A 25,351-nucleotide genomic window follows, 5' to 3' on the forward strand; every position below is an offset into this window, starting at 1 on the left:
TCTACATATCAAATATGCCCCTAGACAAAGCATGTATATACTGACTGCATTACTTAAAACTGGACAGATTATAAAGTTCCACTATATGTTTAATTCATATTTCTCTCTTGTGAAAGCTTAACTTTTTAAAAGTAGTACATGTTTTCCTTATGAATTACAATTTAGCTGCAAAAATTGTCTGTATTATGTTACATTCCACTGATTAAAAAATGACAGTGGGTATCTTTTTAAATCATAAATACCAAGATAGCTCACTTGTACTTCCTGACCCTGCTGTGATTTGTGGAAACTGTGTGGGAACCTGTTGACATCAACTATAAAACACTTTATCAGCAAGAAGAGAGCAGGATGAGTATACTGCCAGGACTGTGAATCTAAGCAGTGCTGCCAGTGACTTTGCCGAGCAAAGGCCTGGTAGCACTGCACCCAGCTCTGACGGCTTTTCTCTTTTTTTTTTTTAAGGATTGAAACATCGTTACATTTATGTGTTGAAAATACGCACTTATACTGTAATATGTGTGTGATATATCTAGACACTGGCCTACTGGAAACGATTGATGAGTGAGCTTGTTATACGGCAACCACGTCCAGTCAGTCTGTGAGGACCTGTGGTTAATGGGCGTCTTTCTTTTGTCCTATATGGTTGCAAACATTACACTGGTCTTTATGTTACTTTGGAGAGGCTAAATCTGTTTTGAGGTCATTACCTAAGCAACTTTGTCCATTTCCCCGACCTCTGCTGACCATGGTGCTGATTGAAAGCTGGAGTTTATATTGATATAAATTATTGCTATACAATATTATTTTTTGCACTTGCAGACACACAGTGTGTGTGTCTGCATGTGTGTGTGTGTGTGTGACAGAGAGAGAAAATGTAAGATGCCGTGTTTGCAAAGGTACTATGTGGCAGTAACGACCCCAAAAATCAGCTATGGGGTTTATTGCAGAGTTGTTAACCCTGTGACAATAATAGATCTAGTCAAGTGGCTCATAATGTCTTTGTCACTTGTTTTGTTTCTGTTAAATGTTGATGCATTTTTTTTAAACCACCACACTGGCTTTTTCCAACATGCATATTAAGTAAATATAAAATATGAACAGAACAGAGACTTGTTCTTTTATAATTAATGGAGGTGGAACTCCAATCACATCATTTCTATTTACAAATAACTTAAATTGACAAAAAAAACCATGGAAATGTTGAGCCGTCTCCAAGCTTTAATATTCCCGTTTTTCCAACAGGACATACGCACAGTTTACTGCATAAGGTCCACATCAGGACACTGAGCAAGGTTGTAATTGCAGTACTCTGTGGGATTGCACTCTTCAAGAAACATGATGCAGATAAGGAAGTTTGGAGCTCTGATGTATCAGCCAAGTCTGCTCAGAGAGCACCCCCCCTTACCTGGAAGCCTTCCAAAATGCTGCAGGCTTGATGCAAACTTTAACTCTGGTGGGAGTTAAAAGAAACTTTTAATTATCTCAGTTATCTTTAAGAACTATTTCAAGGCTTTCATTTTCAGTCTGGTATTTTGTAGTAGACAAGATGAAGCTGCTAATCTCTGGTAATGCATCTTAGAGTCTCTATCTATTTTTTATACTATATTAACTCTTATTTAAACTGCTTAAAAAAACAATACAACAACAACAACAAAAAAAAACAAGACCCGGTTGTATTAGCTGAAGTATACTGGATCTTTTCCCCCCCAGGTATAGTGTTCCCAAAAATCACTGGAGAAAGCTGTGGGAAACTTGACTCCAGTCACTCCTAGTCAGATTACAGCAAAGATCACAGCATTGTTACTTCAAAGCAAGCTCTGTTCGAGGCCCACACACAGACAAGTCGGGGCAGCGTGGCGCTTCATCTGGGACTCTGAGGAGCCTCTACTCCTTCAAACTTCAGCCGGGAAAGTTTGCTGAGGGAATAGGTGAACCTTATTCCCTCAGCAGATGGAAGGACACAACAAGGACCCCATTGCTGTGGAGTTGTGGAGCCCACCAAGGGGACGCCTCTTCCCGGACCCCTCCCCCTCCATTGCCCTCTGCATTTCTCCAACCCACACACAGCAGTTACATAACTTAGCCACCATTTACCCACATATTTGATTTGTATTGATCTGAAAATTTGCTAAAAGTAATAAGTAGCCCTCTGATTATATAAGTCAGTTTCTCCAGTGTAATACAGCAAGTTAACACTTTCATCTATTCCTAAAAGATACCTCCATTTTTCTCCACAATTTGTCAATCATCCTTGTGGCCTTCAGGAGTCCAAAGTCAATTCAGTCAGTCAGACTTGAGTGTTTTAAGGCAGCGGTCCCCAACCTTTTCCCCATCTTTTCAACGTCCTTATATTTATCACCACACTGTGTTTATGTGCTAAAAGAGAAATCCTTTCCTTGGTACGAAAACTGATTCTGCAGTACAATTTCACTAAATCAGAGGGTATAGGCACCGTGGCAGTTTGTCATGAATCAACTGTAATCTCCACATTTTGACTTTTTTCCTCAAAACAATATTTTGAATTTAATCTTTAAATTTCGACTTTATTCTCAAATCCAGCTATAATTTTTTTTTTCTTATTGTGGCCCTACTAATACTCCTGCATAGTTTGTTGAGAAGATTGTTTTATCTCAGGAGTGATTTTGATACCAAGATAGATAAAACCTGTCTTTGGATCAATAAATATTTCTTCTTTATTAATAAATAGTATGGCTATTTCATTTTGTTAATTAGTTTTGGGCTTAAAAAGTGTGAGTTTATCAGCGTTATCCAACTTCAAACACACACAAAAAAGTCCTTTTTTAAGTATTGTTAAGTACCAAAAAGAAAAGAATCAAAGAAATAATCAGTAAATAATTATTTAGATATGATATTAATGAATAGAATTGGAAATAAGTTATCAAATATTTTAAAAATGAAATTAATTCATATTTAATTATTTCTATATTTAATTAGTTATTTTAATTTATTAATGACGCATTTAGTATCACATGATGTATTTATTTATATTCATTTTAGCACTTGTGGCCCTCCATACTGTTCACGCCTGCACTGAACCCACTTTGATGGACCAACTCTGAGCCGCTAATCAGCCAGTCTGTCATCATTGGACTAATGCCTGGTACCTGCTGTGTCTCCTCTCTTGAGTCTTGTAATCAGTCTAAATCCTTGTGATGTCTGTTTTCAAAAAAATAAAATTTGGGGGTGGGGTGCATGTTGAAAATATTTTGGGTGCTTCCCAATAGCTTTACAATCACACTCTGTCAGCAAAATAAAAGGATTTATAATAAAGTATGCTGAGAAGCCTAAGATATTGTGTACTTTTCCCCCTGCATTTTAAAATGTAGTCATAAGCACACCTTCCAGGTATCTGTGATGCAGAAAGTCAAGGTTAAAGGGATAACTATAGGAGGAAGTATGTGAATTGCGCACGCTGTATAATGAAGCTGAAGTATGTAATAATGATAAAGAGTGAGGGAATTGCAGACATAAACACTAAAGAGAGTAAAGCATCCTGGGTAATTGTTAGTACAGAGTTGTATAGCTGCTGTGTGGATTGGTGAAATAAGGGGCGCGGGCTCTGGGTACACAGGTATCCTCTTGAGACTCTGGATTAGCTGAACCCCTGCTGTGTAGACAAAGATTTTCCACTTATAGTCTGCAGCAGGAAGGGCCAGGAGACTCTTCCCTTTGTTGGGGCCTGTGTGTAGGATGCATAAGGCTGCTGCTCCACTCTGAGGGGAACACTGGAGTGAGGAGAAGCTCTGGTGTCCTGAGCAGAGGGGTCAGTCCTCAGGAGGGAATCGTTGGAGAAAGGACCACTGAACTGAACAGATAGCTCTGGGGGTTCAGTGGAGTTGAGAGCTTTGTGGTGCTGCAGTGGTTAGCAGAAGAATGATGCATGTGTGGCCCTGCCAAGAGGTGATTTCAAGACAAACACTCTCCAGTTCAAGCGCTGTTACAAGCAGCTTTATTAACTATGCAAAAAAATAATCAATGAATTTAAAAAAAACAAAACAACAACAAACAACCCCCCCAAAAAAGCAAAACACATGTTGGTTCAGCTAAAAAGTTCAGTTAAGAAACAAGGAGACAGAGGTTGCAGCACAGTGTGGAGCACTATTCAGTTACTACACTCTAATTCTGTGATACCACTCCAAATACTACTTCACACAATTCAGTTACTTCAGTACTACTCCCAGAGAAGCTACCAGGAAACCTACAAGGGAGAGCAGGACCAGGGTTAAAATATCAATGACACAATCTCTAAAATAACACAGAAAAAAAGAAAAAGAAACAGTTAAAAACTCCAGTGGATAATAATCGACACTTGACTGGAATTTCAAAAGAAACAAAGAACGGTTAGAATCACGCACAGCATTAACACAACAAACATGAATTGCATTAATGCATCAAACATGTTAACAAACTCTTAAATCCCCACAGTTCAGGCAGCTACAGGTCAAGATTCCCGAGGAAGTGCTTTGACATTGACCTGTATAAATATAATAACACAATGAGTTGAAAGGTACTTAACTGACACTAGTTTGTCTTGTTTTTTCCTTAAAGTTTATGGCATCTCTCTAAGAAAAACATACAGCCCCCAAGTTATCAGTTAATCACCTATAGTGACTCATGTAGCCTTAGAAGAGACATTTACTGCACATAGCTTAGAGGACTGTGTTGAATCAACCCGTACGCTGAGCAAGACAAAAGCCTACCACACCTGGTGCATGGCCTTTTGTTACCTAAGCACCTCCCACTACTACGCCCACTATTCTCAATCAATGTCCTCGGGAGCTGGGCATTCCCGTACACTACACATGCCATGTTCAAAATAATGTTTTACAATTCCCCTAATAATTATACTTTGTAAGTTGTACAATGAAGAACAAAAAAATATAGTAACACAACATAGTATCTACAATACAGTAAAATATGCCCGCTACCACAATGTCCAGCTAGCTTATGCTGCCTTTTCCAGAGAATTGTACCCACAATCCTCTGCATCAGATACGCATACATCAAGAGAATCTGAGTTCAGGGCACAATTTTGAGCATGTGATGATTTCATAAGGGCAGAAAGATCTAAACACAGACAGGAGCAGTTCAAAGGATTTTTTACAACATGGAAATTTGGCAACGGGGTTACCTCCAGAGCTACAAGGCTCACGGATGATGGGGCAGGCAGGAAAGAAATCCAAGGTTCCTGAATCAAAGTCCAAGTGGGTGCCGGGTACTCCTACTGAGCAGACAACACACCGGGAGCTTCCTGGAGACGAGAGCAAGAAGTTGCCTTTTTTCTGTCCCTGTCCTAGCTTCAAACATGACCACTAGAGAGGGCAGAACAACATAGTGAAAATCAAGGGAAGAAACTGTTTCTTAAATATTCCAGGTGAGTGGTTTGCTGGTAACCGCAAACCCAGAGGCATCTACACATAACTGAGCACAAAAGAGGAGAGATGTAGGGAGGGAGAAACAGGGGTGGGGAGAAGGATTACAACCAAAAACCTCGAGCATCATGCATGAATGCTGGTAGAGATGTTGCATAACTGCCATGTGGGGTGGCGTAATAGGAGGCAGTGGGTCTGGGGAAGACTGTGGCCTCAGGGTAAGCAGGCGTCATCTTGATGGGGTGAACAGCTCCACATTCAAAATAACTGCTGCCATCAGCTAAGTAGATGGGGGAAGTTACTGCTGCAGTTTTTAGGGTAAGAGGCTCCTCAGATTCCCAGCCGAAGCTTCTCTTTGTTCCATCTTGTTTGGATGGTGTATAATAAGGCAGCTGTTCCACTCTGAGAGGAGCACCAGAGAGAGGAGAAGCTCCGGGGTTCTGAGCAGAGTGTTCATCAGTTTTTAGGAGGGAATCAATGGAGAAAGGACCTCTGAACTTCACCTCACGCTGGATACGAACAGATCTGCGAGCTTCAAGTTCACGGGAGCTCAGGTTTTCCTTTTGCATCTCACAGGCCAGATCGGGGAAGAGCTGCAGGATGCCTCTGAAGTGCCGACGTATCATCTTCGCTGTGATCTGAGTCAAATCCAACTTCCAGTAGTTTCTCTTACTATTGAGTGAATATGGCACAATTGGAACCTGAAAAAAAAATATCTCAGTCAGCTGAACAGAAATTTGCTTCTTGAAGTAGTTCTTACAACATCATTTATTAAATATGTAAAATCTTACCTTGACAAAACATTTGTTTGTTGACAAACAAACTCTGACGTTGTTCTCAATAGATTTTCGATCCTCAGAGAAGAACAGGGTCAGCTTGTCCATCAGCTGCACATACATCACAATGCAAGTTAGTGCTTGACATGTGAAAGACATTACTGTTGAGCATAGCAATTTCAAATCCCCACTATCTTATGTTTTTAGATTCTCCTAATTAGGTATTTAGAAGAAAAATGATCCTTCCTGTCTGACTGATTGGGAGGAAAAAAAGCCAATAAATGACCTCTTGTCTGTTTTATTTAATAGTTATGACATGCAGCTATATTGCTACTTTCATTTTGAAGCAAACAAATTTCTGGTCTAGTTTCTTGCCATTGCACTCTTTTTTTTATAGCATTTCCTACGGCTGGTTACAAGCAACCACCCTTCTGTTTCCTGTTTACATCAGCACACACAGGCCGTGCACAACAGCAATCAACATGATAGCGAAAAAAAAAGGGTTGCAGAGTGCAGATAGCTTTGTAATTCTGAATCTTTGTTACCTGAGTAAAGGTGAGCATCTTGTCTGGAGCATCATGGAGAACAATGGCAATCTTAGCCAGGTAGGTGGTGGTGTTGCTGAGCAGAGCCTTCTGAGCACTGCTGGCTGGATCTGAGAGAGACAACGGAGTGCCCAAGTTCCCTGTCTGGTTCTCCATCTCGTTTGCTGGAGAGTAAAGTGCTGCACAGGAGAGTGTTGTCGCAGTCCTCACTCGGTGCTGATGTGTAGCTGAAGTGGTCAGCCCAGGCTAAAAGTCTTGCTGGAACAATTCATTAGGGTGTTCCTGACGATCACCTTTTCATGTGAAGAGGAGTCGTTAATGTTGGTGGAGCAGCCACTGCGGGAATCCTGAATGTGAATAAGGCCATCAGGATGTCCATGTTCATGCTTTAGGAGATTTCTTCATTTTCTTACTGATTTGAGGCCTTCCTATTCAAGACATCAAGTAGAGACTGTTTGAATAATAAGAGTTGGCTGAAAACTACATCTTTAGAGGCTTAAACTACTGAGCTCGTTCACAAACAAAAATCACTGGAAGACCAAGGCTGTGTGGGTGAGGTGATATTGCTGTCACTGGTATTCATTAGTTAAAATGGGTCACTATCACAAACGGTGTGTCTAATTTGAATGTGACTAGAAAGAGTCTTAAGTTACATTCCAGCAGTTTACAACTCGGGTGGGAAGAAATTCTGGGCCTCTGACACATTTAGGTCAGTGCACTCAAAAGATATCTGCAGCACTAACACACGGTTTTTATTTCTACATGAATTCATGTTAGATGACAAAGATTATTTTAACACTTTTAAATAACTTTTCTTAATACTAATAATTATATCAGTCATCTGCTTATCCCTATTGTCACCGTGTGAGAGGGGCGGTACTTCCAGGGCAGTTTCCATACCTTTACAGAGCCAAGACAAGGAGACAGACATTTCACACTTACAGTGACACAACAAATTTTGAATTAACAATTAACCTATTGTGCATGTCAACGCAACAGACTGCCTTAAGGTTTTAACCCAGAACCTTCTCGACGTGTGGCAACAGTGCTAAATGGTGCACTGCTGTACAATCCATTATCTTTGACATTTAGAATATTGTCTAATATAATATTTCTCTCTCTCCTTCTGCCATTGTCCCCAAACCTCATCACCATAGAGATGGTGTCTTCCTACACAACACTAAAAAACAAACAAATTAAACATACAAAATTCACAAAGAAAGACTCAAGACTGTCAACTACATCCAAATAAATGAAAGGTGGAGTACATTATGTCACAGTCAGCGGACGCAGACTGTGTGGAGTGGAGAATAGAGGACGCAAATACAGACAAAACAAAGTGTCGAAACAAACTTAAGACTAACTGAAAGCGAGCCATTTATTAAAGGCTGGTTTTAACTGCATGAAACAAGACCCAAAGGCAAAACTAAACACTTAACCTAAACTGGGTGAACTAAGGCTAAACATAGTCTACGTTCACACTGCAGGCAAAAGCGCATCAAATCAGACATTTTTGACCCTATGCGACCCATATCCGATCATGGTATGACAGTTTGAACAGCAGGTAGCAGCCACTGCTCCAAACAAGGCCATTGTTAAAGCACAGGCTCTCTTTTTCCTCAGTGTCCTTCTTTCTCTAATTAATTTGTCAAAATCCTGTTGGTTACGACTGTGCAGAAATTGATAGACTGCTGCAACAACACCTACTAGCTCTGTAGCCGCCATTTTTACTTCCGTAAACAGAGCGCGTTGTGTGTGACGTCTTCTTTTGCGCATGCGGGCCGCTTTGAGGGCCGTGAACCGTTCACACGAGAGCGCGTTTGCTGTCACATTTTATTTGTACTGTGAACAACCAGACAAAAAATCGGATTTGATCAAAAAATCGGAATTGAGCATTAAGCCCTGCAGTGTGAACGTAGCCATAAAAAACCCTGAACATGAAAATCCTGACACGAAAAAAACTGAAATGTGAAGCCTTAGCATGAGTACATGAAAATCCTGGAGAGCATGGCAGAATAGCAGGACAAACAGAAAAGGAACGAATAACACACAGACTAAATAAACACAGGAGGTGATCAGGGGAAGTGGAAACACATGGTGGAAACAGCTGATTAGATTGAACATAATGACGCCACGGGGGAAGTGAAACTAGAAACTGAACATGGAAACACCAGACTCTTCACAATAAAACAGGAAACATAATGAGATGCAGACATGGCAACACGAGCTTGACAAAATGGAACATGCAGACATGAAACACATGACAGACTAAGACATTCAGACTTAACATGACAAACTGACGAGGAACACGCACACTATGAACACACAGAGGAAAAAGGGAACCGGAGATGAGACATAATCAAAACAGAACACACATGACGGATGGAAAGGGGCACGAGGGAAAACATGTAAACGAGGATGGGAGAGGATGGAAGATGGGAGACAACGACATTACTGAAACACATGAAAGGCACGGAAGACATAAACTCAAGGGGCGAAGCCACAAGGGGAATCTAATAGATAGTAAACTATAACAGGGCAAGCAAGGCTAAATAGGAATGAGCTTAGATTACTACATGAAACTTAAACATAAACAATGAATATCAAAATATAAGAAAACTCAATACACTGGGTCAAATGACCCAGGACCGTGACTCAGTCTAAGTTTGTGTTAACATGATTTAATAATTCATCAACACAGTGATTTACTTGGCCTTTCAGAGACCTTGTAATAGCTGGATGAATATATGATAGTTGAAATTAAGTTACCCAAGTGTTACCCAAGTTATATTGTCAGCATCCTGGACGTACAGGCTGAGGAGGAGTAGCAGCAACCTTTCAGTCCATCTTATTAATCACCTAAAGACACAGACAGAGTTTTAATTCATTCATTCATTCATTCTCAATGCTAACAACTACTGATATTTACTTCACTTTCTCTTTGATCGATTTTCTAAGTTAACTTCAGCAATGTCTCCCTCTAAACCATCAGTGTGATTTCTTAATGCCATTCCTACAAGACTGCTCAAAGAGGTTTCACCATTAATTAATGCTTCAGTTTTAAAAATGAGCTATCTTTATTAACAGGCCATGCACTACACGCTTTTAAAGTAGCAGGAAATAAAAATCTTGTACTTGATCCAAAATCTTAGCTAATCTTAGACAAATTTTTACCCTTCCATTTATTTCACAAATTCCTGAAAGAGTAGTTGTCAGACAGTTAACTGATTATTTGCATTCAAATACATCATTGGACAGAAACAGCACTAATAATGGTTACAAATTATGTTCTTATGGCCTTTAACAGTGGCTTTGTGCTTATCCTGTTAGACCTCAGTGCAGCATTTGATTCCACCAATCACAAAAATTTTGGTGCAGAGATTAGGACACACTGTGGGTATTAAAGGAAATGCGGTAGCTCCCCAGAGTTCTGTCCTTTTTAGTTATTGCTATTATAAATAAAGCTGAATTTAATGGAATATGGTAAAAGTAGCTCCTGGATAAAAATGTTCACCTAAATTCTGATGTAAATTCTGTGTATATTTATTCAAATTAACCACAATCAGCACCTTGGCTGGGTTGCGTGGACAAAGATGTATAACTATGAAATACCTGAAACAATGACCTCAGGTTATGCCAGTGAAGATGAGTCTGTGTTAAAACCTTTTTGTTATTAATAAAGGAATAACTCTAAGAAATGTCAGTAAATTAGTCAGCTGAGAATTTGCACTTTTTATTAGTAGAAACATTTTTTTATTGCTCTTTCACAACAAAAGGACATTTTTATTGGTCCTTATTGTTTCTGCATATGCTTCAGTCCCTCTCTGAAAGTAACTGGTTGGGCAGAATTAGCTGCATCAGAACTGGTTTGTGTATGCTGCTGTCCTTCATGTAATAGTGACTGTTTCAGTCTAACCCAAGCCTGTTTTCTCCAATTTATATTTTTTATCTTTTCTAAAATACATGTAGAAATCTTGAGGGTCAGCGGTGTTTTACAGATCCCTTGGTGAATCCGTTCCTTGGACCAGACCCCAGAGTAGCTGAATAGCACACCTTTAATCAGAGACAAGTGAAAACACATGGCTCAGGGTTAAAGACTCACAAGCATCCACCAGATTAAGCTGTAATCCTGCTTTCAGTACAGGTTATGGGTGGAGGAATCTGAAAAGGTCGTTGATTTAAATAACGGGTGTGGAGCTAAAGGCTGCTGGTTTGACTTTAAAGGAGATGTGCAGTGAATTGTACTGTTAGCATGTGAATAGATTGCTTATTGGTTTGACACCTTTACTCGACTATGTATTCTGTGTAATTGAGCCACCAGTGTGCCTCAAATCAACTTTAGAAACTAAACTAACTGTAAGGGGAAACGACTATAGGGGAAGATTTTCTGAAATTAACCTTCACCTGCTGGAAGCCTGTTTTTCTACGTTGAAACAACTTTCAAAGTGAGTTCTGTGCTGCTAGGCTTGTATTTAATTAAAAGGTTAGCTACTTCTGAGGCGACGCAGCGTGGTGACGACAAAAAGAGAGCGTTACAATCTAACCAGAGCATTTCAGTACAGTTTCTGTTCACAATTTAATTTACTTAACACATTTTTGTCAGGTTTTAACTTCATGTTACTAGACACTTAAGTCATTGCAAAATTAAACATTCCTCGAAACAAGACAAATTACTTCAAGTTAGTTTTTTCTTATCAAGAAGAATTTGAGTTATTTGCACAATTTCAGTGTTACACTAATGGCAAAAAATGTGTATTTTCCTTTTGTCTAATTGTGCTGATTTGGTTGAGGTCTGAAGTTTTACCAGTTCTTTAAATGAATGAAAGTTTAATATTTAATGTTTGCTGAAGTTTATGAATGTTTCAGTGAAGTTTAATAAAAGCTTCAGAGCTAAGCTAAAAGGCTGGTGGGGGGAAAATCGGCATGGAGCCTGACTCCAGCACTTGTGGACCTGGTTTATCATCTTATGAAAACATGCTCATTTGCCTGAAGTTGTCCACCCTGAAATCCCCTTTTCGTTCCAGAGCTGACCACTTCAGGTGCAAACCGGTACTTGGTAAAGTTTATGACGACACTGAAGGGGACTTGACTCGACTCTCCAAAGATGCAGAACAAAGATGAGAAGTCTGGAGATGACAAATCTGTGACTGATCTATCTAACCCTCTGAGTGCGTTCTGTAGCAATAATACCACTTATCTGGCTAAGATTGCCATCATTCTCCAGTATTCTCCACATAAGATGCTGACTTTTACTCAGGTAAGAAATAAGTGTGGTGTTTATCTCAAGTGTTTGTTGCTGTTGTTATGATTGTTGCAAACCTACAATATGAAACACAAGTTTCCATTTTAAACCCGTCCACTTGATGTTTTTATAGATAAAAAACAAGATTTCAGTGATTGATAAGGATGAAAGGAATGCTTACAACAACATCAGATGGTATTTAACAGGTTACAAATGTTTTGTCAAGGTAAGCATCTTTTCCAAAATGTATTTAAATCAAACACACAAAGGGCTGTAAATGAAACTCGTGTGTACTGTTTGCTATTCAGATTCTAGTTCCAGGCACAATGAATCGTGAGCTTGTGTACTGGACGCTGGACTGCAGGCAGATAACAACAGAGATGGTGCATGAACACTTCTTGGAAATTCTCCACCTCTTCCCTGTTCTGGCCTCCAGACTGGAGACCAAGAACCTGAGCTGTCCGCCTCGGCCTCTCCACTCTCTAGAGCCCGCACCACGCAGTACTGTTCAGATCAAACCTAAGGTGAAGTTTAATGGCCCTTTCTCTATTGACTCAATCCTGAAGAGAGACGGCACCTCTGCTCAAGCCGTAACTCCCACACTCCGTCTGCCAGTCCGGGTGGAGCACTTTATTCAGCCTACGCAGCGACGAACTGGGACAAAAAGGTGCTTCGGCTGGGACACGGATCAGCCTCTCATCCTACAAGCTTCAGCTGGAAGTTCTCCTGTCTGCACGGGAGGGGGCAGCACACACCACTGGGCCACTGCTTATGGAACTACTACACCCGTCAAGCGGATACCTGTGTATGCTGTTCCCTCACTCCAGGTTCCCCCTGTGTTCACCGGCCCGCAGAGCAGTGGCCTCACTTACACCCTTCCAGCACTTACCCCCGGTGTTCCCCGTTTTTGATAGTTAAAAAAAAATCTTCCTATTAAAATACACTTCCATGTTTCATGTTTTGAAGGGGACATGCTATTTTTATTAGAAACCAGAAATATAGTTTTACATCGAAGTGGGCATGTAGTTTAATGTCGAGTGTTTGTCTTTATTTTTGGCTGTAGACTTTTTGGTTGTAGATAATTGATGGTTTAGGGAAAATACTGATGTTTCCTGGAGTCCTTAGCAAAAAAATTGTGGCTTATCATGTTTTTTTTTTTTTTTTTTTTTTTTTTTTTTTTGTGTGTGTGATTGTGGCCACTACATTTTATACATGTCTGAAGTCACTACAGACTGACCACAAGGGGGCAGTAGAGTTTTACGTTGAACTCCCAAACGCACTACCTTGTATTAAAATCAACACAATTAAGTGTTTTTATACCTATATTTTTTTTTTTGTCCATTTTGTGGTGTTTAATGCAGTTTTGTTGACCATTATAACACTGTCTTTATTACACTACAGAAGATACTCTAACAGAATGCATATACCATAGGCAATGCTTTGTTAGGGTGTGAAAAATTTAATGTCTGTAAGTGGGGAAAAAAATCTAGATACAATTAATCATGCAAGATATCAGGTCTTTCATTTGTTCCCAGAGGTTACAGAGTTGGTTGAGTTACGCAAGTTACGCAAATATGCAGCACATGAAATCTGTTTGCTTTTCTATTTTCAGCACACCTGACTTGTTCCTTGCTGAACCATAACCTAGCTGGCAATATGATTAGCATGGTTAACACTGGAGGTTGCTAGAGTAGTATGTTTTGAAATGTTAATTTTTAGAGAGGGGGAAAAAAGACCATCACGTGAAAGCATGTGCCCTGTGAAGTCATGTCAGTAGCCAGCAATCAGGTCACTGAGGTCTGGGAGAACCTGAGAACCTCTCCTTTAGCAGAGAGCATGCTTAGGTCAGTTTGGACTTGTGAATAAGCGTCCACGTCAGGCAAGAGTTCTGGAATGGGGCAAAAGTGCAGGTGCAGCCCCTTGCATCTGCACTCTGAAAATGCATTGCAACAGGTGTCCATGTGTCAGATGTCATGCAGTGAGTCAAGTGTTATACCTTTTAATGAAGGAAACTTGGAAACTTGAGAAAAATGGTGTTTCGGTCACAAATAACCGAAACATAATCAATGCATACAGCATGATGCAGGCAGCTTGTATACTTTTCAGTGCAGTAAGGAAAGAGATCCACCCTTTGCCATTATTCACCCTGACCCTGCAGCTTCAAACAGGCTGTGGGCTGCAGAGTGGATTTTAGTTCAGACATGTACAATAGAACATAAAGAGCAAAGAATCAGGGATTATGAGTGTCCTACTCTACATTGTTTTGACACAAACCGTGCAGTACAAATGCTCAAGGGTACACAATCCTTGTACTAGTGATTGAAACTGAAGGTCAAGCAGGACAGTATTTCAGTCTCCACCACCATGTCCTACTGTAAGGACACCAAGTCATGCATCTGTGCATATCATGCAAGTCAGGAGCCCACGCAGGAGAGGTACTAACTTGTGACCCTCTCAAACGGATTGCAAACAGCTTTTTTTGGGAACAGGTGAAGCGTGACTGTAAAATGATGTGCAAGCAGTTGAGATTGCCAGAAGGCGGAATTTCTAGAAATGTTTTGACTTTTAACTGAAGAAAGCCCATATGGAACCATGAAGGTAGTGAAGGTGATGTTTTTATTTCGACATTTAGGTTTTTGCTGTAAACTATGACGGAACACCAGAATTGTGCAGATTCCTGACACAGCAAACATTTGATATCAGGTGAACGATAAAAACTGCATCCTCTTCAAATGAAGAACTGGAAAACACGCAGTCTTGATTACTGCCAGATCTGATAGAATCTGTCTGACAAAGTATGACAAAAGATCTCAAAAAGCAACACATCAAACTTGATCTAAACAAACTCAATCATTGACATCTATGAAAAGGGTTACAAAGCAATCTAAGCCTTTGGAACTCCAGTGAACCACAGTGAGAGCCATTATTCACCAATGGAAAAAACTTGGAACGGTGGTGAATCTTCCTGGGATTGGCCGGCCTACTAAATTACTCCAAGAGCACATTGAATACTCATCTATGAGGTCACAAAAGAAGCCAGGACAACAGTGCTCAGTGCTCATGATTCATCAATAAGAAACAGACTGGGCAAAAAATAACAATAATGGGAGAATTCCATTATTTGTTTGCCAAAAAACATTTTGATGAACACCAAGACTCTTTACTCTGTGGACTGGCGAGACAAAGGCTGAACTTTTTGGAAGGTTTGAGTCTCGTTACATCTGAAATAAAACTAACAAAGCATTTCATGAAAAAAAAAAAAAAAACATCATCGTGAGGGTCTGGAGCTGCTTTGCTGCTTCAGGATGACTTGCAGTAATTGATGGTACCATGAATTCTGCTCTCTACCAGAAATCCTGAAGGAGAATATCTGGCTATGGATTCATACCCTGAATGCCAAGAGCACTTTGGTCATACAGCAGAAAAGTGATCTGAAATGCACCAGCAAGTCCACCTCTCAAGGGCTCAGAGAAAACAAAATAAAGGTTTTGGAGTGGCCTAGTCAAAGGCCAGATTTAAATGGAATTGAAATGCTTTAATATGACCTTAGACTGTTCATGCCCCAAACCCTCCAATGTAGCTGCAAAGAAGAGTGGCCCAGAATTCCTCCACAGCAATGTGAGTTTGATTTTGAATTTTTATTACTCAGGTTGTCTTTGTCTAATATTTAAACGTGTTCGTTGATATGAAACTTGAGAAATATTAAATCAAATACTAATCAGAAAGGGTATTATATAGTTTTTGACACCTTTGTATCTCCATCCGGAATCATCAGCTTGGGAAGAACTCTGTTTCAGGGCTTACGCAGCGCTTTTGAATTACAAACTTATCAGATGGACTGAATGATCAACTAATTAAGAGGTTACATGTCCATTCTTACCCCCTACTTGAGGAATTTCTAGCAGATATCATCGGAGCATGTGAGTCGAGTGCAAACTGAGGGAGGTCTGTCATAAGACAAGAATTTAGCGAACAGAAGCACAAGGAAGAGGAGTTGGCTGAGCTCAGCATTTGGCAGTGAATGCCCACAACAGAACCTCCACCCTGTGGGATTAATAGTGGGCGACCTAGATTGCGACACAGCCTTCCAGTCCTCCATCTTTTTTTTTTTTCCTCACTCCCTCCTCTGACTGGTCAACAGAGATTACACTCAGAGAATGAGCCTGGCAGTCAGACAGAATCACTAAGCATGTGACTGAGTGACACACAGAGGGACGGGAGACAAAAAAGCATTTCTCCTTCTTCACTGCCTCACATCTCTTCTCTAATTTATGCTTCATTTTGTGCACTTTGTGTCTTCAAACTCCAGATTTTACAGTGAAAAACACAGTTTCATATTAATATCGATAAAAAAAATAAACTAAACACAAAAGGAGTGGCAAGATTTGTTTTAAGTGCACAGTGAGAGGAAACTGGAGCTCATCAGCTTGTCGACTGTAAAGGATTAACTTGCAGGTTTCTGTTTACTGATTGAGTAAACTGGTTCAAGCTTTAATCCCCTGAACGCTATATTGTGCAGAGAATTCTCACCGGCATATTAAACTAGTACTGATACTTTGATCTCTGTGTGTCGCAGACTTCCTGACTTTACACTAAAGTAACATATCGAGATCACACACACATACCAATCCCACCAAACTGTGAAGATTTATTTCACTAACAAATCAAAACACAACCTGTCGTACCAAACTGCATGTCTGTGTGTGAGGATGCACCGGGTTAATCTCTACATGGTTCTTCTGCCGCTTGTTTACAAGTAGGCCAGGACACATGGCTGCTCCACTAGGGAAAAATGAGCTAATATTAGCCCTCATACATCCACATGTGACTGCCTGCCTCTAGTGTATTACACAAATATTCAAATATTTTACTGTCATTATTACTTAATGCCTTAGTTTTTCCATTAAAGACTACTAAACCTACTTAACTGGGCAGATCAGTCACACCATTCAAATGGCTCTGTAATAGTCAGTTGTTCATTTGTTTGTTTTTATTTTGGGGGTTTTCACTGATTTGTCTGTAATAGAGTGTCAAACTAATTTTTCACTGTGGGCCAACTACAACCCACTTTGATCTTAAGTGGGCTGGAACAATTCATTTCACTTCATCTCACTTTATTTCATTTATATAGCACCAAATCACAACTGTCACCTCAAAGCCAGTGAAACCCCCCTTTCTATAAGTTTAAAGACATTAACTAATTCCTGAGTTAATATTATTTTTTATTAGTTAATATTAGTTTCTCTAGATAATAAAGAAATGCTTCTTTAGTAAATGAAAGACATGTACCAGCACTATAGTTTTGTGAGAAATTAAAAAAAAAAAAAATACAGAAACTTTATTGTTTTCTGTTACTTATTACTACAGTGTAGTATGAATGTAGCAAAAGCTGTAAAACCAGCTATGCTAGGGGGCCAGATTGGAGTTTTTGTCAGGTTGATTATATAGCATATTTACATGAGATAGGCTGTTTCAGAGTTGAGGTTAGGTGAGGCTACATCACACCCCTGCCACTATCACTAACTTCACACGTGTGGGACTAAAAAATACTCGAGGTTTGCGTTGCCTTTTCCTGGAGCTTCGCCTCTTTTAGAACCTCTGTGAAGTTTAGCAGAGACCAGCTAATGACTCCTCTGAACCTGCTCGTCGTCCTGACTAAGTAGCTACTGAGGTTTCCTGAAGGTGTGCCACTCTGACGTAAGAGGATAAATATGCACAACGTAGACATCCGTTCACAGCGCTTGGCAGTCACGTCGCACTCGTCTTCCTCGTCTGGGGTCACGCCTAGCTCCGCCCACAGCAGCTGGCGTCACCCTCGAAGCACTTTGTCATCCTGTCGGATCAGCCCGCAGAGATGCGCTACAGACAGGGTAGAAAACAAAACAAAACACCCATATTCGGATATTTTGGTCATGCCCCTGTTTAACCTGTGGCTGTTTGATAGCAACACAAAAGCTATTTTGTGTTGCACTGATTCTTGTGAAAGTGAAGCAAGCACAAGCTGTGTTTGTATGGACTACACAGAATTACGCAGACTTTAAAAAAAAATGTAAACAATAGGCTTTAACCTGCATTTTATTTAGGGCTGCCACAAACGATTATTTTGATAGTCGACTAGTCACGATTATTTTTGCGATTAGTCGACTAATCAGATCATGCATCCATTGGACGTAAAACGTACAGCTTATTGCACCAGCATGCATCTGCTCTTATATAACTATCATTAGCTTACAGCTTTAAGTGTTTAAGGTATGTGCTAACCAAAAATAAAGACAAGATGATAGTTTATTAAATTTTAATGACATTTGCAGATTGTTTCAGTGGAGTTTAATAAACTCAGCCGTCTGCTCCTTGCTATCTAAAATATAACAGGACACCGGAGTATATTCTCGAGCATCTCACACTTCTGATAATCAGTTGTCTGCTTGACGTTTATTCAGCTGTGTAAAAACTAGAACTTTAATCTCAGCCAAACCGATTTACTCAGGAACAAATAAAATAAAGAAATAAAATAAATAAATATAATAAAATAAATAAAAAAAGCCAAACAATATCATTTTTAAGTTATCTAAGTGACTTATATGTCATGTTTAATCTGAGTAGCGAAAGACGGTGGCGGTGATTTGCCGGGAGTCCGGTGTTCTCACCGGCTCTAGTGAGTCTTCAACCCCAGCTAGCTATCGAGCTGGTGGGTAACAGACGTCTCCGAAAACGTCGGAGCGCTTCTGAAAATATGTGATGTCTTGATAAACTGAGCAGATATTTGAGGTTTACACAGCTACATTCTCGCCTGAAAATATGTTAAACGTTTATTTTGTGACCCAGAAAGAATAATAAGAGTGATATTAAAACTAACTAGCTGCCGCCATTGTTGAAAACTGAGCAGGGCCGCGCTACGAATTCTGGGACACAGCTTCTTCTTCTTCGGGGTTTAACGGCAGCTGGCATCCTTGTACATGCAGTGCTGCCATCTTCTGTTTCAGTCCGTCATTACACTCTTAAATCCTACTACTTATTCCTGCGTCTTTGGGATCTTACAAAGCTTCAAACGTAGTCGTCGACGATTTTAATAGTCGACGTAATCGTGACTAGTCAACTAATCGTGGCAGCCCTAATTTTATTAAAATAAATATTCCTAATCTTTCACTTAATTGTGTGAATTTGTGTGAAAAGCGGTGACCAAATGTAATGTTTAGCACTGCAGGAAGTCGTGAAAGTCTTGAGTAGTCCCTTATTTCTTGTCTTGAGCAATAGTTCTTCAGGATTTCTGAAGGTCTTTCAAAGTTTTTTATTTCGACATTGGCTGCTTTTCAGTCCCGTCCTTGTACCTGACCATTTCAGAGGAATGTTGTTTTTGTTTGGTAAGCCAATCGACCCTGACCTTTGAACCATTCAAGCATAAAAACGGCACCTAACTCAAGGAGCCAACCAGTGTTGTGATACACAAGACAACATAACAAGCAAAAGACAAGTTTTAAACTGTATTTTCAGAAAGTTTTTTCTACTAATCTGTTCTTTTTGGTTGACAAAAATGAAAAATATATAGTTTAAGAGGCATAAAATAGTATTTTATAATACTATTAATAGTATTAAGATGATCCTTAAAGACCTGTTAGCCAAAAAAAACCAAAAAAACTTGGCATGATGTGGAGCGTGTGCTTAAAAACATAAGGAAACGAAACAAGTGGAGGACAAAAGAAGAATTGTTACCTACAACAGATGAACAGTATCTGAAAGTCATGTCCTTAAGAAAGTGGGAAAAAATCCAATAAACACCTGACACAGGATCTAAGAAATGCCATTCAGCTGAGCCATCTACTGTTCACCGAAGCCTTACAATAAAGGGTCTTTGCCCTACAATAAAAGTGCCCACCATGGTTGTGATTTTGAGCTATATAAATAAAATGGTCTCAGTGGACGGCTGTAAAGAAGCCATTCTTGAAGAAGGGAAACGGGGAATAAAGGCAGAGGTATGCCACATTACACAAGAACTGGACTGAAAATCAGTGGCAACAGACCTGATTTAGTGATGAATCCAAATTTGTCATTTTTCCTTGAAATCATTAGATGCATAACTTGTCTGGCTTCATGAGTGTGGTAAAAAAAAAAGTTACCGCATTATGTTGTTCAAACACAAGTTCCTTTTATTCATGTTAATGATTTTCATGGCTTCAGTCAGACTTGCACACAACAGCAGTGGAGAGTGCCACGGTGGGTGGGCAAGTGGGTCAAGTGACATATTATGTGAGTTCAGAGTTTCCTCATGAACACATGGAGGATGTGCTATAAGGACATGTTTTTGTTTATGTTACTGCTTTTCAGGACTTTTCTCCTCTTTACTTTTTCGGTTTCAGTTTAGTCATTGAGGTCTGAGTTTGCAGTTTGGTTCATCCAGTGTAGCAGTAAAGCATGACTCCATGGGTCTTTGTTTTTTTAAACTTTGATTTATCAGAGTAAAGGCTCCGAGGAGGAGACCTGTGGCGAGGGGCATATTAGAAGAAAAACCAATGTCCCCATTGTCTCAAGAGCTTGGAAAGAAAGTCCTACTGGTGGCAACTGGTGGAGAGCTCTCCACCAGTTGGTCTTAGAACTGAAGAAGCTTCTTGGATGAGAGGTGAAACGTCTTCAAGAAATGTAAAGAAGTCCAGACGATTTTCTTTCCAATCTCCTTTAACTACGATGACCTGGATGACTGAGAATCTTCACAGACAATGTCCCCATTCCATGTACTGATTGCATGTTAAAGTCCTTTGCACCTCATAGTACTTTTAAAATAACTTTTATCAACAGTACTAAGCGTAGCACTGACCTTTGATTTACAGCGGTCATATTTTGGCAATATATTACCTGCTTTTTTCAAGGGTGATGTTTGTTTATCCTCATCATGTGCCTAACAAGGGATCATTAACATCTGGGCTATTTGGGTCACCTCCTCATTCTCCTTGGTTTACCCAGTCTGAACTGACAATCATTGATCTGAAAACATGGCAGAAAATTTTCTCCTTCAAGTAGTCGTGTGTAATTTAGCCAGCACCGAGTTAATCAACTGTAAATTTTCCATTGCGTGTGAGAGCACGTGCTTAGCCAAAACAACCTTCAGAGACACAGAGCCATGCTAGAGTCTCCTTTTAAAGGTTTTCCATCAACTTTTAAGTATCTTGTAAAGCTGTTTGGCTAGTTGGAAAATATATTCTTTGTTTTCATGCCACAAGATGGGTGGGAGTGTCATTGCTTCTCTTGTAAATGTTTTTTAAATATATATCAAAGCAGCCAGACATTTCGCCCGGCTTTGTCAGAAGATAACAAAATCCCCACATCAGCGACTCTTACTGTCAACCCCCCACGTAACGTGTTTCTTAAAGAGGAGTGGTAATTTCCTGCAGTTGCCACTGGTTGCCTGACAAGACTAGACTAGGCCTAAAGGTGTGAGTTGGAAGACCACTTTTGGGTTGAGCTGTTACACCATTTACAGCCTTGAAACTATAAAGCCATTTCCACTATTTCCAAACTTAAGCATAGTTAGCAGCAGCTGGTGGTAGATAGTGAACACAGCTCTGACTTTTGACACGAGGTGAATGAGGTGCATTCTCTAAATAGTCACAATTCTGAGTAAATTCAGTCCATAATTTCATTAATTCCCACACCAGTGACCCTCACCTACTTTCCATTCTAATTTCTACTGATGCCCGTATCAACAGCTACACCCATCCATCCTTTCCTTATCTATATTGCTGGACACCACCTTAACCACAACCCAGTTATCCAAGCAGCCGTGCACGCTGTTTATATATAAACACAGTTTTCCTGTTGCGCATCAACTTTTCCTGTGTGAAGGGCGAGTTGGAGCTGAAACCCACCCGCAACACAGCAGGGGCTGTTATCACAGTCTCCCCTCAGTATGCCACAGACCCTCCCATTAAAAGATACTTCTCCAGCCATTACCTCCAATAATACTTGGAGGTAATGGCTGCACAATTTAATTACGAACCCCTTTAGTGGGGTGCAGTCTTGCCTGCCAGCTAATATCCTGGCATTCTGACCTCACATATTTTACTCAGGAACCAAAACACAGGCTGGTTAAGGTGCAGTTTCCACTTTAGCGAGCGGTCCAACTTTGTCAGTCGAGGCTGATCTGTGGCTGTTGCTGGAATGTGATGCTGCTGCCAAGATTCACTGTAAAAAAAAAAAAAAAGAATTAGGTGGGATTTCCACATTCTTGAAAAAGTTACAGTGGTGGAATAGAAGCCATGTAATAGAGTGCAAGAAGCAACAGAGACGCATTAAAGGGGTTGCACCAATCCTAAGCCTGTACACAACTGCGATTTAAGTGTGGCACTGTGTGAAAACCCACTGAGAGTGTTACTGCAGCTTTGTTTAGCTGTGTCATCAGTACCCACTGTGCCCTGGCATGTTTACTGTGTCTAAACTTGGTGCTGGCGATAAAGATATTAGGCCTATGATGGAGAGCTTGACGAACAGTGACTGTGGCTTTGAGGGGATTAGGGTTAGCTCAGTTCCGCTCACTGTTTGCATCTTGTTCTGTCATGCAGTGTGCACCGAGTGTACTCAGGTGTGTGCTTGTGGTTCATATAACTGGTCTTTAAAGGAGCTGTGAGCTAGTTGGGTGGCCACTGTTTTGCCTTTTGTTAATAATTTAATGAAATTATGGTTGACTTTAAAGGGCAGTGCACATAACTGGTTATTTGTTAAACTTGATATGTTACCAGTCTTGTGCTTTCAGCTTGTGTAGATAAAAGCCAAAGGTTGCTGATTCCTTTTTTGTTAAAGGTCTTTAATATTTACCCATCGTGGTTTGTCTCACTCCTTTGAGAATGTGTCAGCTGACTGTCTGGTTGTGACTTTCTGTATGTGACTAAACTACTTTCAACAATGTCTGACAAACGGCTTTTGTGAAAGAAGACTGCTCCTTCTCTATCTTAAGCTGCAATAAAATTTGCTGACAATTATAAATGCCTGAAGACAAAGGCATACTTCAGTGGGCAAGGTTTAACTTTTGCCCCCAGGAGGTCACAGGCAGAGACAAGCAATGCTATTAGGATGTTAATGTTCCCTGATTCTATATATCAGGAACGTTTGCCTTGGTTAGTCACTCAGTAACAACCTTATCAACATCAAGAGGACGGTCTTATCAGAGCACTTACTGCACCTTATTGAGACAATCAATATTGAATACAGGTCAGGCTCAAATTTATGATTCAAGAGATGAGAACATGACTGCTGATAACATCTCTTTACAATCGAATAAAATGCAACAGTTTGTTTGGTTGTTGGCGTGTGATGTGTGATAGTAGTTGCACAAATTCACTTAACACGTGGATGCTGTCTTTAAAGGACTAACAAGATAACCACACTGTGACTCTTATAAAAGCAAGTCTGCTCATTTGGATGGATTGGATTTTGGTAAACTTTGAAAGCTCTACAGTGCCACGAGAAACTATTTTTTAAATATTTGTTACACTTAAATGCTTCAAATCATCAAACAAATGTTAACATTAGACAAAGAGCAATTGTGTAAATTATCATGGGAGCTGAGTTCAGTTTCACTAAACACATCCAGACCTGATTACCATCATACCTGTTGAATCAACAAATCACTTGAAAAGCATCTGTGTGACAAAGTGAAGTAGGCTGTAAGATCTGAAAAAAATCAACACAAAGCCATTTCTAAGTCTCTGGGATTCCAGTGAAGCACAGTCAGAGCCGTTACCCACCAATGGAGAAAACTTGGAACAGTCATGAATCTTTGTGGGAGTTGCCAGCCTACCAGTTACTCTAAGAGTGCATTGATGACTCATCCAGAAGGTCATAAAAGAGCCAAGAACAACATCTAAAGAACTGCAGGCCTCACGTACCTCAGGAGTTCATGATTCAACAATAACAAAGATACTGGGCAAAACATGGCATCCACGAGAGAGAACAAGGTGACCAAGAAGGACACAAAGGCTCGTCTCACATCTGCCAAAAACATGTGGAAAAGCCTGTGCAGATGAGACAAAAGCTGAACTTTTTGTAAGATTCAAGTCCTGTTACATCTGATATAAAACTAACACAGCAATTCATGAAAAGAACATCAGAACAGTTAAACATGGTGGTGGTATATGCACCTATCAGTTCATGGCCTAAATTCAAAAGCACTTGATCCATGTCAAAGCAGTTTGGCCTAGTCAAAGTCTAGATTTAAACCAAATTTAAACACCATTAACAGGATATTCATGATCAGAAATCCTGAAGTGTGGCTGAAATAAAACAACTATGCAAAGAAAAGCGGACCAAAATTCCTCCACAGTGATGCCAAACATGAACTGAAATGTGCAAATACTTACTTTAATGGCAGTGTATGTCAGTCATTTGCCTGTGTTTTCAGTCTTTATGCTAAGGTACCAGTGATCGTAGCTTCAAATGCAGAAAATCTGAAGTGGAATCTTTTCTTTTTTTATTTCAGGTGTATTTTCCACAAATATTGAACTATTCTTTTAAAGCTCTTCTTGACCCGCAAGAGGCAAAAGTAGCCAGCACACTGTGTTTAATGATTCATCTGCACCTTACAGGTAACTTTGAAAAGTCACTTTTCCACTTTGTAAATTTTAGAAAAAGTTTCTAAACATTTACCGCTCGAGTCCACGCACATTGTTCTCCAAAATATAATGCATTACTCACACATTCAGAGTCTCTTACTACGTGACCTACACACACATGTCATGTGTGTCTGAATCACCATTTTTTTTTTCAGGCTTGTTGCATCATCTCAGCTTTCATGACCAGTTGAATCTAGCTCAGAGTCATGCAAACAACCTGGTTTGGGTGTGCGAAATGAATAAAGCAGAGGAAAAACAGATGTCAGGAAGCGGCCTACAGTCATGCTGTGTTTGGTGTAAATACACTTCTGCTGACCAACAGCTGTCAGGGCGATCTTTGACTTTCAGTACAGAAAGCTAACTTTCTGCTCTGTTTGCACTGAACAGCGGCCATGAACTGAGAGATCAAATACTCTTCAACCTGTTCACCCATTAAAGCCTTGCAATAGATTGAAAAGCACAGAGGGCACAAAAGAGATTTCCCCTATGGCACTACTGTATAGTCCTACTGTATTAGAAATAGAGCTAAAAGTAAAAGAGAAACAAGAATGGAAAAAATAGATGTAATGTCCTTGAGCACGCCTTTGTTTACGTTATTTATTCCCATATCAGTCTTTTGCTTTATGACAGGTCTTACACTCTGTCCCCTTAGACTATCTTAAGTTTTATTGTTCTTTTAACAACACTGTGCAAAAAGGATGAACGAACATAAACAGACTCAAGACAAACAACAAAATGGGAAGAGAGTGAACCTGACTGTTAATACAAGTTGTTTTGTTTTTTTTTAACATTGATCTTA

The 25,351-nt window shown here is 39.9% G+C and overlaps 2 protein-coding genes across 3 annotated transcripts; one reads left to right on the forward strand and one right to left on the reverse strand.

The window, feature by feature from the left end:
* Nucleotides 1–3,952: 3,952 nt before the first annotated feature.
* On the reverse strand, nt 3,953–8,737 carry LOC116311941 (forkhead box protein C2-like). 2 transcript variants are annotated; one of them, XM_039605499.1, is made up of 4 exons: nt 8,704–8,737; nt 6,715–7,142; nt 6,185–6,280; nt 3,953–6,094 (listed from the first exon to the last, which is right to left on the reverse strand). In XM_039605499.1, exons 2-4 carry the CDS (start codon nt 6,868–6,870, stop codon nt 5,498–5,500), a joined length of 849 nt encoding a protein of 282 aa, XP_039461433.1. In that variant the 5' UTR covers nt 6,871–7,142; nt 8,704–8,737; the 3' UTR covers nt 3,953–5,497. The 2 variants fall into 2 exon arrangements, with proteins under 2 accessions (XP_039461433.1, XP_031585040.1); XM_031729180.2 differs by having other exon boundaries at nt 6,715–7,138; nt 8,704–8,726.
* Nucleotides 8,738–10,844: 2,107 nt separating this feature from the next.
* Nucleotides 10,845–13,228, forward strand: LOC116312113. Its single transcript, XM_031729475.2, has 4 exons — nt 10,845–11,159; nt 11,739–11,971; nt 12,090–12,182; nt 12,265–13,228. The coding sequence occupies exons 2-4, from the start codon at nt 11,819–11,821 to the stop codon at nt 12,865–12,867; spliced, it is 849 nt and encodes a 282-aa protein (XP_031585335.1). The 5' UTR covers nt 10,845–11,159; nt 11,739–11,818; the 3' UTR covers nt 12,868–13,228.
* The last annotated feature ends 12,123 nt before the right edge of the window (nt 13,229–25,351 follow it).

The sequence above is a fragment of the Oreochromis aureus genome, linkage group 22 (assembly GCF_013358895.1).
Source record: "Oreochromis aureus strain Israel breed Guangdong linkage group 22, ZZ_aureus, whole genome shotgun sequence".
Classification (NCBI taxonomy): Eukaryota; Metazoa; Chordata; class Actinopteri; order Cichliformes; family Cichlidae; genus Oreochromis; species Oreochromis aureus.